This window comes from Perissodus microlepis, chromosome 3 (genome assembly GCF_051167445.1).
Source record: "Perissodus microlepis isolate ML-2025 ecotype Zambia chromosome 3, ASM5116744v1, whole genome shotgun sequence".
Classification (NCBI taxonomy): Eukaryota; Metazoa; Chordata; class Actinopteri; order Cichliformes; family Cichlidae; genus Perissodus; species Perissodus microlepis.
The window spans coordinates 16,289,048-16,302,083 of record NC_140463.1 but is presented as its reverse complement, the minus strand read 5'-3'; the positions used below and the strand labels follow the sequence as shown (position 1 = coordinate 16,302,083).

Sequence of the window (13,036 nt, the reverse complement as noted above, 5' to 3'; positions counted from 1 at the left end):
AGTCAAGCATCTATCTGTGTTACATCTCTTGTGTTAAGGCATATACATATTCAGCAGTCATAATATGCATGTATTAAAACTGGGGAATTTAATATTTATCTGCATTTGCTGGTTCTATTATCAGTCTTAATTAGATGTCCTTCTACTCGAAGACTTTGGACAATTAAAAAAATATGTTTACATGGGCATGACAGTTTGATCACCTTTTTGACTACTTTGTGGCTTCTATCAACAGTATTCCTAATAGAACAGCCACTTTTTAGGTGTCTCTGTACAGTTGAAGTAAGGTGAAACAAATATGAGTCTCTTCCTCTCTCTCTTCAAAAAAAAAAAAAAAAATCCCCTCGCTTCTGTGGATGGTCTTTATCCTTCAAGCTCGGGTTCTCTACCAGTTGCCTGGGAGCTTGAGAGTATCTCAGCTGTTCCTAGGAATGGGCTCTTCTGGACAGAGATTTCTGATGTTGTTCCTGGGATTTGCTGGAGCCACTTGGCTAGTTTGGAAGTCGTTGCTCCGAGTGCTCCGATTATCACTGGGACCACTGTTACCTTCACCCTCCACATCTTCTCGAGCTCTTGGTATTTCTCCAGCTTCTCATATTCCTTCATCTTCATGTCTGTGTCATTCGATTCACTACATCTATCACTACGGCCGTCTTCTTCTGTTCGTCTACCACCACTATATCCGGTTGGTTAGCCATCACCATTTTGTCCGTCTCTATCTGGAAGTCTCACAGGATCTTAGCTCGGTCATTCTCCACCACCCTAGGGCGCGTCTCCTATTTTGACCTCGGGACTTCAAGGCCCTACTGTATCCAGGCCACTAGGGTATACTATGCTGGCCATTTGGTTATGACGTTCCATGTATGCCCTGCCTGCTAGCATCTTGTATCCTGCTGTTATGTGCTGCATTGTCTCAGGGGCATCTCTGTCTCTCTCTCTCTGTGCAAGCTTCAATATCTGTGAGCACACCCCACTTTTCAGTTATTTATTTGTAAAAAATGTTTGGAATCATGTATGATTTTCGTTCCATTTCTCACGTGTACACCACTTTGTATTGGTCTTTCACATGGAATTCCAATAAAATTGATTCATGTTTGTCGCTGTAATGTGACAAAATGTGGAAAAGTTCAAGGGGGCCGAATACTTTTGCAAGCCACTGTGTGTGTGTGTGTGTGTGTGTGTGTGTGTGTGTGTGTGTGTGTGTGTGTGTGTGTGTGTGTATGCGTGTGTGCACGCGAGTGCGTGTGTTTGTGTTTGGGGGTGCATTTGTGTGACCTCCTGCTCACCAAAAGGGTAATGAAGGCAGGAAGTTTACTAAACAAGAAAACAGAACCTTCACATAGGATGTACCTATAATAAAACACTACAGCCTCTCCCACCATTCAACAGGTTGGGGAGGGGGTCAGAAACAAAGGAATGTCTTTGATTATACAGTTTGAACTAAGACTTACAAATTTAAGTAAACTAATGGCAACATTTAACAATTTGACTCTAACAGCACCTCTGCTTGTTCAGTGTCTATGACATGATTAGACTTTTCAGATCCACAGATGTAGATTTGCTTTATTTTTTGACTAAATTTTTTTTCTCTCATAACCCATAACACTTCTTTTGTACCACAACCTTAGCCGTGTGTCCTGCTGGACATTGCACTTCTTCTGTTCAGAATGACAGAAATATAATTACGTTTAGTGATATTCTGGAAATTTTCCACAGAGCTGTAAGCAATAGTTCCTCTGTCCCACTGCTGCCCTCTTCATCTTCAAGAGCTGGATATATTCAAAGAGATGTTGACTTTCATCATCAGTTTTCCTTTTTTTTTGTATTTTTACACAAGATTTACTTTGTGTTATTCATCTGTATGATTAATTACACATATGATGCATATTATACTCCAGTACTCACCAATAGCAGATGTCAAAGACATCATTGCACAAAGAAGTGCAGACACAATCAGCAGCTTCATGCTGATGTTATCTCTGTGGAAAACAAGACCTGAAGTGACAGGCGGTTAAAAGAGAAAAGAGATTCTGGAAGTTTGTAGCAGGTCTTCTATTTCTGTAACATTTTGAACAAGCTGAAGACATGAGATGGATGCTTGGCTGTCTCCAGTATAAGGTGCATTGCAATATTCAAGCCAAGTTGAGATAAAGGCGTGTATTATTTCCTTCAAATCATGCCTTGACAAAACTGGTTTAAGCTTTGCTATTTGCCTAAACTGGAAAAAGATTTTCTGCAACACAGAACTGATTTGTTTATTCAGTTTAAAATCCAAGTCCATAATGACTCCCAGATTTGTGACATGCTGTTTGACCTAAGCCAACCATAATTAATAACTGGGTTGCATGAGATATTATTAGGCCGAAGTATAATTGTTGGGTCTGTGTTTCCACAAGCCCCGCTAATTCTAGAGACTTATTCATCATGAAGAAAACAAGACAGTTGATCGATCAAACACTTGCGCAAGGGAGGCCTGTGTCCACCACAAAAATGACCTCAACCACGACCTCCCTTGCTGCCCTTTTTATTGAGACACAGTTCACACAAAACACGTCAGAACAAAGCCACGCCCCCTTGGTTCTGAGACAAAGCATTTGTATGTATATGTGTGAACTTCTGTAAGAATGTGTGTGTGTGTGTGTGTGTGTGTGTGTGTGTGTGTGTGTGTGTGTGTGTGTGTGTGTGTCAGACCTCCTGCTGACCAAAGGGTCGTAAACCCAGGAAGCTTACATCAAAAGAAACAGATCTTTCAGATAAGATGTATCTACAATAAAATCTCCCCCAGCACAGAGTGGTTGGAGAGGTGGTCAGGATCAAAGGAATGGCTTTGATCCTACTGCTTGAACTAAGACTGTACAAATTTAAGAAACACAATGGCAACATTCAACAATTAGACTTAACAATAATTACCTCTGTTTTGCTTTCATTCAAGCTCAAAAAGTTCAGAGCCATCCAAGCCATGACATCTTCAAAACAGTTTAAAAGGAATTGGATGGAGCCTGGACTATTAGGTGCTAAAGGCAAGTAAATATGGCATAGGTCTGTGTAGCAGTGACAGGATATTGTTTTGTTTTCTAAGAATAGAGTCCAAAGGGAACAAGTACAATGAAAAAGGAAGAAGACCAAAGATTGAGCCCTCAGGCACCCCACAAGAACGGGGGGCTGATGTGGACAAAAATCTTTCAACATAAACACTAAACATTCTGTCACTCAGATAGTAATGAAGCCAACCCAGTTTTCCAAATGGGAGATGAGAATAATGTGGTCACAGTATCAAATGCTGCAGTAAGATCTAAAAGCACAAGAATCACAGAGCTTCCAGGATCATTTGCTAGAAGGATGTCATTAAAAACCTTTAAAAAAACCTGTTTCCATGGAATGTAGATGCAACCAGACTGAAAAACCTCATTAACCCTTTAAGACCTACCATAGAACCAAGTCCGCCAGAGCTTATATTATATTTTTACATGCTGTGGAGCCATTTTTGGGAGCATTTCAAGTTCCTATACATCAATACAACCATTATAGCCCAAATTTTAATGATATGTATGCATTAAGTGCATAGTAATTACATAAATTGCAAAAAAGTGCAATAAATTACAAAAAAATTGAAAATCATTTTTGTTTTTTTAACAAATATTGCTAGTTAGAGAAATTTAAGAGGCTTATCCCTCAAAACTGTAAATACAAAAAAGTTGCACAAAATAATTTCCCACCACAGGAAATTTATTTTAAGTGTCTTCATAGTTTTATTTTTGAAATACACCAATTTTGATATACTGCAGGAAAAACGAAAAATAAATATTATAATGCAAATTTGCAAAAAAACAGCATAGAAAGCCACTTATTTGGGACAATCAGAAAACAAGTCCCTGTCAAAAAGGATTCAGCGAGGTAATCCAGTCTAATTTTTTTTCTTTTTTGAAATGGCGTCATTGCTGACAGTAGAAACTTATTGCGTCACGAGAGGTTCTACTGTCAGCAAATAAAAAATGGGGACTGACTGGACTGACAAAAGCTTTGACTGACTTGACACCAGTATGCAAGATTGCACCTCCACCCAGAGTGACAAAGGGGTGGATGTATGTATGCAGAGACTGTAATCCGATTACTTTTTTCAAGTAACGAGTAAAGTAAGGGATTACTATTGCAAAAACGGTAATTAGATTACCGTTACTTTCCCGTAGGAACGCTGCGTTACTGCGTTACTAAAACCGTGATTTTTTTGCGAGAATGTCTCATGACAGTGACGTAAGCAAGTGCAACGTTTGTGACAACAGCTGTGTGCAGATCAACAGTGGATAATATATCGAGTGGGGGGAGAGTATGAGCGTGCAGCGTTTAAAGCGTGGAAGTACTGACCTTATTTTGAGTTTGATTCCATAAAAAGTGACAAAAACATTAGTGTCCGTTGTGCGTGGGAAGAAAACTTCTTTTTACAGCGAAAAAACCCCTAAACTTCCGAGCAACCACCAAGTGCGCAATGATGTAATGGGAAACTCACAGAGAAACTTGCGGATTCTTCCACTGACCGCCGCGGCACACCTGCACCAGGGTAAACCTCCGCCTACCTCACTCCTGCTTTACAGGTGAAAATAGAGCAAAAGGACCGCTAGTCTTTGATTTTATTTATTTTCTGCTGTGTTTTACTTGCATCTATTTGAAAGAGTGAGTGTAAACACAAAAAAAAAAAAAAATTATGTACTGGAATGTGCAGAAAATAGGTTTAAATATTAAACAAATTTCTTCCAGTCAGAGAATGTTGCATATAATTAAATTTTTGCTTGATGCATAAAGTTAAAAGATTAAAACTAATAAAACAAGTTTTAAAAAGGGACTTTTCCATTTGATTACATTTTGTATGATGGATTATGTAGAAAAAGTAGAATTGGGCTGAAAGATCTATCGCTTTATCACCTATTCAGGTTGTAAATCGTGTTTTTAAAAAGTAACTAAGTAACTAAGTAACTAAGTAATTAATTACTTTTGAAAAAAGTAATCAGTAAAGTAACGGGATTACTTTTTTGGGGAAGTAATCAGTAATTAGTTACTGATTACTTTTTTCAAGTAACTTGACCAAAACTGTATGTATGTATGTATGTTTCTTTTTACAGGAGCAGAAAGGTGACAGCAACATCCTGGGTTGCATGGGCTTTTGGGCCGTGCTGACTTAACCTTTTAATTGCCGCTTTCTGTGTCTGTGAATTTAACAGCAGTGTGTTATTCATGACCTTGTATTGTTTACAATGCAAATGTCACTGTGAGAAAGTGTGCATACAGATGCGCTGCGCTAACATCTATATCACCTTTTCCACAGCAGAGGGTTAATCATATGATCTAATCACATGATTTACAGCAGGACACACCGCTGGCTAATGTTTTACCTTTTCTTAAGACAGGGCCTGGAGTGAAACTACTCCAGGGGAGAATCCCTGGAATTTTTAAGAGACAATGCATAACTTTATTGTGCATGTCTAATTGTGCTAAGCTGACAGAGGGCAAAAGAGGGTTGCAGAGACCGTGACATGAGAGATATGGAAGGATTGACTGAGTTGCAGATGCAGACCATGACCAGGAGAGAAGGCTCCAAGAGGACCAGTGAGAAGCAGGGACCATCTGCAGGACGGCAGACAAACGACAGTGGGCTGCACCACTGGGCTTCCAAAGGATTGTCACGAGGAGGTTTTGAACAGAAAAATCTTAAAATAAAGTGAAAGAGTTTCTACGTTGACGTTGAGGAAGACTACAGGAGTGTACAACTTGCTCTGCTCCTAATCTACAGCTGCGTTGGAACAGAAATCGAGGGATGAAGAGAGCGTGCCAAGCTCCAACGGTGACAGCGCAAAGGGAGATCAGCGTTGGAATTATGACTCTGTAAACGGCACAGACACCAGGAGCCATGACCGTGACTGAGAATGACCACCAAATGCTGCTTCACTTTGCCATGCAAAGTACTTTGACACTCTGGAGAAGGCCTTTCCTCTGTATCATTGTTGTTTCCATTTGCATGTGAGAGCTTAGATTGTGGGGAAGATTAAAGATGAACAAAGGGTGGTGGGAGAACAGTGAAGTGAGGATACACAGTGTGAAACTCCTTTAAGTGAACAATAATGTTGATGTGATAAACAGAATGTCAGGAAAGAAATTCTGGTATTAATGTGATTCTTTGATTTAAGAATCAAAGGGTGGGATTGTGTAGGAATTTCTTTTACTTATGTATTAATCACATTATTTTATTGTATGATACCTTGGTGCCACTGGATTTTAACATGTCTGACACCCATACTGTAAGACAAATGGTGGGGGTGTAGTAAGGAAGTTGGGGGAAGCAGACCACGCCACAGGAAGAGTCTTTTGTCTCTTTGAGGACTCTGGGAGGTAGCAAGGGAGTGTGAACCTTAAGGTGTGAAACAGCTGTCTACTGCCTTTTGTTCCTGGAGAAGGTATTTAACTGAGAGCCATGCTAGGCTCAGTGAGACTCTGCTGACCCTGCCCCGCGGTCATGCAGGCTCTCCACAAGCTTGGTTGTCTGTTGTCTTTGTGTGTTTGGATTAAAGAATGTTAGCTACTGCTCACCGCTCATCTGCAGGCTTTATTTAATGGAAAACTTCCACAACACCATCTAACCAGATGAACAGAAACAATGTTTTGGCATAAGAATATTTGTTTTGTTTGTTTGTTTTTAAATTCCCCACAAAAGGTATACATCAGCTCTCTCATTGGTAATCCTGAGTGACTGACAGAAAGATGCAGAGTACATAGTTGTACATAACTGTATGCAACACTGTCAGTTTACACGCTACTGCTGCATGTACTTTGGTTAAGGGAGGAGTGATTGTAAGAAGCCAGTAGTATGTTGTACTATGAAAAAATATAAACATGAATATAAACATTGTAAGTTTGATGGGGAACTGCATGAAATGTCAGTTACAGTGGGGTATGTTGTTATGGTGAGTACTGTGTGTATGTGTGTGTTTTTAGAAACACAGCTCCGTGCTGTGATAATGATTAAGTTACAGTGAGTGCTAATCATGCAGTTATGCAACACATAGTTTTGTTTTTTGTTTCTGAGTGAGTTGGGGAGTATATCAAAAGCTTGAAGGCTTATTTAATTTTTTTTCTATATTTTAATACTTTCTACATTGTAGATGCATACTGAAAACATCAAATATATAAAGCAAGATATATAAAATTATGTAACAAAGAAATAAAGTATAAATAACTCTGAATATGTCTTATATTTTAGATTCCTAAAGTAGCCACTTTTTGTTTTGTTGAAAATGTGTCAAACCTTGGCCTTATCTTAGTGAGCTTCATGATGTTGTCACCTGAAATGGTTTTCACTTCACAGGTGTGACTTGTCAGGGTACATTGGTGGAATTGCTTGCCTTCTTAATCGGGTTGTACGGGTTGGGACCATCAGTTGTGTTGTGCAGAAGTCAGGTAGGTACGCAGCTGACAGCCCTATTTGACAACTGTTATAATTCATATTATACATCGAAACTGGCTCACACGAGCACCGCCCCAGCAAAGGAAGACCAAGCGTCACCTCTGCTGCTGAGGATAAGTTCAATCAGAATCAGAATCTGATAAACTGGATTAATTCCAGCCATGTGCAATTAAATTGCATGCTCATCCAAATGAGCTAAACCAGTGCATGATGGTGTTTAATCACCAAAACTGGAGAAGGGGTAGAGAGGGGATGGCCTAGGATATGAAGCAGGAAATGACTGTTGTGTATTCCTTTTACTGCAACAAAGAAACTATTCTGATTATCACCCATTTAAGCAGTAACTGTAACAGAATATAGTTACTCGTATTTTGTATCTTAAATACCTAACTCCATTACATGTATTTCGTTACTCCACAACAGAGATGGGCAGTAACACATTACAAGTAACGTGTTACTGTAATCTGATTACCTTTTTCAAGTAACAAGTAAAGTAAGGGATTACTATTGCAAAAAAGGTAATTAGATTACTGTTTCTTTCCTGTAAGCACACTGCATTACTGCGTTACTAAAACCATGATTTTTTTTTGCGAGTGTGTCTCATGACAATGACGTAAGCGAGTGCGACGTTCGTGACAACAGCTGTGTGCAGATCAACAATGGATAATATATCGAGTGCGGGAGAGAGTATGACCTTTTGACTCCGTATAAGGTGACAAAAACATTAACGTCCGCTGTTCACTGCGTGGGAAGAAAACGTATTTTTACAGCGAAAAAAAACCCCTAAACTTCCGAGCAAGCACCGAGAACGCTACGACGTAATGGGAAATCCACAGAGAAACTCGCGGATTCTTCCACCGACCGCTGCGACACACCTGCACCAGGGCAAACATTCGCCTGCTTTACAGGTGAAAATAGAGCAACAGGACCGCTGAGTCTTTCATTTTATTTATTTTCTGCTGCATTTTACTTGCATCTATTTGAAAGACTGAGGGTAAACACAAAAAATATTTTATGTGCTGTAATGTGCAGAAAATAGGTTTAAATGTTAAACAAATTTTCTCCAGTCAGAGAATGTTGCATATAATTAAATTTTTGCTTGATGCATAAAGTTAAAAGATTAAAACTAATAAAACAAGTTTTAAAAAGGGACTTTTCCATTTGATTACATTTTGTATGATGGATTATGCAGAAAAAGTAGAATTGGGCTGAAAGATCTATCGCTTTATCACCTATTCAGGTTGTAAATCATGTTTTTAAAAGTAACTAAGTAATTAATTACTTTTGAAAATAAGCAATCAGTAAAGTATTGGGATTCCTTTTTTGGGGAGTAATCAGTAATTAGTTACCGATTACTTCATGACCAATGGTCAAGTAACTTGACCAACACTGCTCCCCAACACTGCCGTGGTGTTCACCTGGCATAGAATTTCCCTCAATACCAGCTCCATAACTAAGAAGGCCCAACAGCATCTAAAAAATTCCTGTGGAAGCTGAGAACAGTCCATCTCCCTCCATTCTTTCTCACCACCTTCTACAGAGGGACTATTGAGAGCGTCTTGAGCCGTTGCATCACTGTCTAGTAGGGTAACCACACCATATCGTTTAGCAATACCCTACAAAGGATAGTGAGAACAGATGAGAAGATTATTGGAGCCTCTCTTCCCTCCATGACAGACATTTATCACACTTTAAATAAACTCATTTTCAGTGGTGCAGTTACTCAAAGTATAATTTGGGAAGTTTCCAGTATCACCATCAGGTGTCACTATGACAATATTGGTCACAGGGAAAGGTCAGCAGTTTTCAGTCCTTGATAACTCAAGATTTAACTGAGGGATAGAAAACAAAAAAAACATGAGCAGTGACGACAGGACTTGGTGGCGATTATGACTCATTTTATAAAGCACATGTAAAGCATAGGAGGGTAATATAAATATTAGAGTGCAGAGCCACAAAAACTCTCTTTCCATGTGCTACCATAAAAATGATGTTTCACAAGAGCAATGAATTACATTATGGCTGGAATCGTTTTATTTGAGTCAGTTCTGATGGACATTTTTTTTTTTTTTTTACATTCGAAAATGTAGTTTTTCCTCTTCACTATCACTCCCGCAAGCCTTACTCTAAAAACTATCCATTCGCTTGGGGGCGATCATGGCTCAAGAGTTGGGAGTTTGCCTTGTAATCGGAAGGTTGCTGGTTCGAAGCCCCAGCTCGGACAGTCTCGGTCGTTGTGTCCGTGGGCAAGACACTTCACCCGTTGCCTACTGGTGGTGGTCAGAGGGCCCGGTGGCGCCAGTGTCGGCAGCCTCGCCTCTGTCAGTGCGCCCCAGGGTGGCTGTGGCTACAATGTAGCTTGCCATCACCAGTGTGTCAATGTGTGTGTGAATGGGTGGATGACTGGTTGTGGAAAGCGCTTTGGGGTCCTTAGGGACTAGTAAAGCGCTATACAAATACAGGCCATTTATCCTTTTCAGGGTCGCAGGGGGCGCTGGAGCCTATCCCAGCTGTATAGGTGTACACTAAAAATTACTTACTTCATGTTGTGCTTTGAATATAGTAGAACTATAGCTGTAACATGGAGCAACAGACCACCAGTTTCTTTCAATGCTTTAGTGTTTTAATTTACATAAGAATATGAAATACAGTCCACTTTCCAAAACAAATGTGTACATTGTGTGAAAGCATTCTTTTATTTTTAAAGACTTTCCAAACATAAAATCCTTCTGCAGTTTATTGTATGTGTCGTTTGATCCCTTATGCTGTAGCAACAGAACAGAAATACCAAGAAAGACTCAATAGCTGAAAAACACGTCAGTGTTTTTACTGATGAAGTGTAGGTTTGCATTAGTGATGAGATCACATGATAAGGCTACCACAGATAGATGGGAGCTTAGTCTCACACTTCATGTCATCCAAGCATCCTGCCTTTCCTTCTGCAAAAAACACACAAAAAACAAAACAGGAATCGGTCTCAAACAGTGACACTATGACTCAATGATCCTCTTTCATCAAAATTTATAAAATGGAACAAAAACTTTCTGAAATGAGGGGACAATTTTTAGCAAAAAAATGAGTGTAGCTAGTTGCTAAGACACAACTAAATACAATATTTGTCAACTTATTTTAATTAATTACATTTGGCTATATCATCATTGATGCATGTGTACACAGTTAAAAGCAGAGGACAGTTCTGTGGATTCAGAGGAATATGCATCAGTGTTCACCAGCTACATCAGCACATGCATTGACAATATTGTCATGCTACAAAACGTATCCAAATCAGAAGCCACGGTTGAACTGTGAGGTACATGCCATGCTACATGCATGCTCCGCTGCATTCGCCTCTAGTGATGCAGATAGAAACAAAAAGGCCAGATATGATCTGCGTAGATACATCATGGAAACCAAGAGGCAGTACAGACTGAAGCTGGAAGAATACTACAACAACAGGAAGGCTTTCCAGCGTGTCATTAAAAAGGCACACTTCATCAGTAGAGTGCCCCTCCCACCACTACAGGACATTTACAACAGTCGGATCAGGAAAAGGGCACACAACATCATCAAGGACCACACACACGCCCACAACACACTGTTCACACTCCTGCCAACTGGCAGACGCTACAGGAGTGTGAAAGCAACGACAACCCAACTAAAGAACAGCTTCTATCCACAGGCCAGCAGTCTACTGAATCACTGACTAGTTGTTGTTGATTATCTTTGACCTGAAAAATTGCTATTTTGTACATATACAATCAATACAATACAACTTCATACAATATAAACATGTTAATATTGCATACTCTGTAAATATTACCACTGTGACAGTGTTGCAACTACTTGCACTTTATTCTAAATTCCGTCTACACCCACAGATAAGCTACAAAGCCCTTGTTTTACTTTATTATCTTCTGTGCTATGTTCTACGCTCAGAGTTAAGTTTACTCTTTATTTTAGTTAGTTGATTATTTAGTTGTGTGAAGGGAACCTGCAAAGTAAGAATTTCATTGCTCTGCATCACCACTTGTGTTTTGCAGTGTATATGACAATAAACTTCTTGAATCTAGCAGGTTTTTTTTCTTTTTTTTGATGGGGGTTGGGGGGTAGACTTACCACCAAAAGTTATCTGCAAACAGTGGTGCTTATGTTTAGCTTCCTGTCCTCTGCAAAACTCAGCAAAAGCAGACACACCCATATAATCACTCCAGGACCAGGAAGGATTCTGTTAAAGCAAAATTGAAAAAAAATTGCTAATTCATATTAATTAAAAATGCAATTGTTTCATAAACTGCTAGACACCATGCTATTTACCGCTGGAGTATTATGGCCTCCAACCCAAAACTGTCCATAGCCACGTCCAGCACGTTGCACCTCCTTTTGAATCTCGTAAGCTTGACTGGCACTATACACAGATGCAAGCTGTCCTCCACGAGACTGACAGTTTCTCTACAGCGCAGACAAACAGACAGAATTAAGTGACCAAGAAATTTTGCATCATTAATGTACTCCAAGCTTTCATAGTATACTTAGTGTAAAAATCAATATCTTTGTTACTTGAGCCTGAGCCCAGGTCATGTATCTTGGAACAAAGAGGAGGCACTGTTGACTGTGCATACTCCATCCATCAGGGCAAGATGGAACCCAGCCACCAAAAGGGTCCTCTGAGGACAAATGGACAAGAAATGTTGATATTGAGCTGCCAGTGAATAGTTAATCTGTTGTCACTCTTCATTTTTTGGCTTTTACGGGGAAAAACTAAAATAAATAAATATTGTTATATTGCATCTGTTGTAAATGGTTTCATTCACCAAATGTCTGCATCTGCATGGGCTGAAAATGTTTTTGGTTGCAGTTACTAATGTAGAGCATGTGCTGTTCTAATTTTTTACAGGTGGATCATCGAGATATTCATCCTAAAATAACCATCTTACATTCACCTGGTACAGGAGGAGCATCTGTCAAGGGTATATTACTGTAAACTGGAACAGTTGCAGGGACAGCTTCAGCCACAGACAAGAAATAAACAAGAGAGTTAACACAGTATCATAAATTCAGTACCACAAAGACAAAATGCTCATGAACAATTAACACTTAAAAAAATCAGACTGTTTGAAACATCTAAAATCTGCTATTCCTTAATCATGTTTTGTATGTAAAATCTAAAAATATCTACACATTTGCCTTTAAATACTCACAAGAAACTTGGGCAAGAGCCATCATGGTGCACACAAGCCGAGGCACAGTAAGCGCCTTCATCACGGAGCCTTAACCTCTGATAAAGACCTAAAGTTTTGCAATGTTACCTTCTGTTCTTCTTTCTTGGTCTCAGTCTGCAGATACAGCCTTCTTGTGTGGGGAGCTGAAGACTGCTGGTCTTAAATATGCCTATTCACAGGGGGGGGGGAGGGGACAAGAAAAGAGGTCACACAAAGAAAGAAAGAAAATATAAATTTATGAAAAATGAACCGGGGCTTTTACTGGCACATAAACGCCCTCATCCTGTGTCAATGAACTGCCGGAAGATCACCTGATTTTTCTCCAGCACAAGCAAAGTTCAGTTTATAATGTTCATGTTTATTCAAG

At 39.5% G+C, this 13,036-nt stretch overlaps 1 protein-coding gene across 1 annotated transcript; it reads right to left on the bottom strand.

The window, feature by feature from the left end:
- Positions 1–10,060: 10,060 nt before the first annotated feature.
- On the bottom strand, positions 10,061–12,790 carry LOC146390177 (type-2 ice-structuring protein-like). The gene is made up of 6 exons (XM_084923212.1): positions 12,649–12,790; positions 12,391–12,453; positions 12,008–12,114; positions 11,765–11,899; positions 11,567–11,675; positions 10,061–10,389 (listed from the first exon to the last, which is right to left on the bottom strand). The coding sequence occupies exons 1-6, from the start codon at positions 12,707–12,709 to the stop codon at positions 10,313–10,315; spliced, it is 552 nt and encodes a 183-aa protein (XP_084779338.1). The 5' UTR covers positions 12,710–12,790; the 3' UTR covers positions 10,061–10,312.
- Between the last annotated feature and the right edge of the window lie 246 nt (positions 12,791–13,036).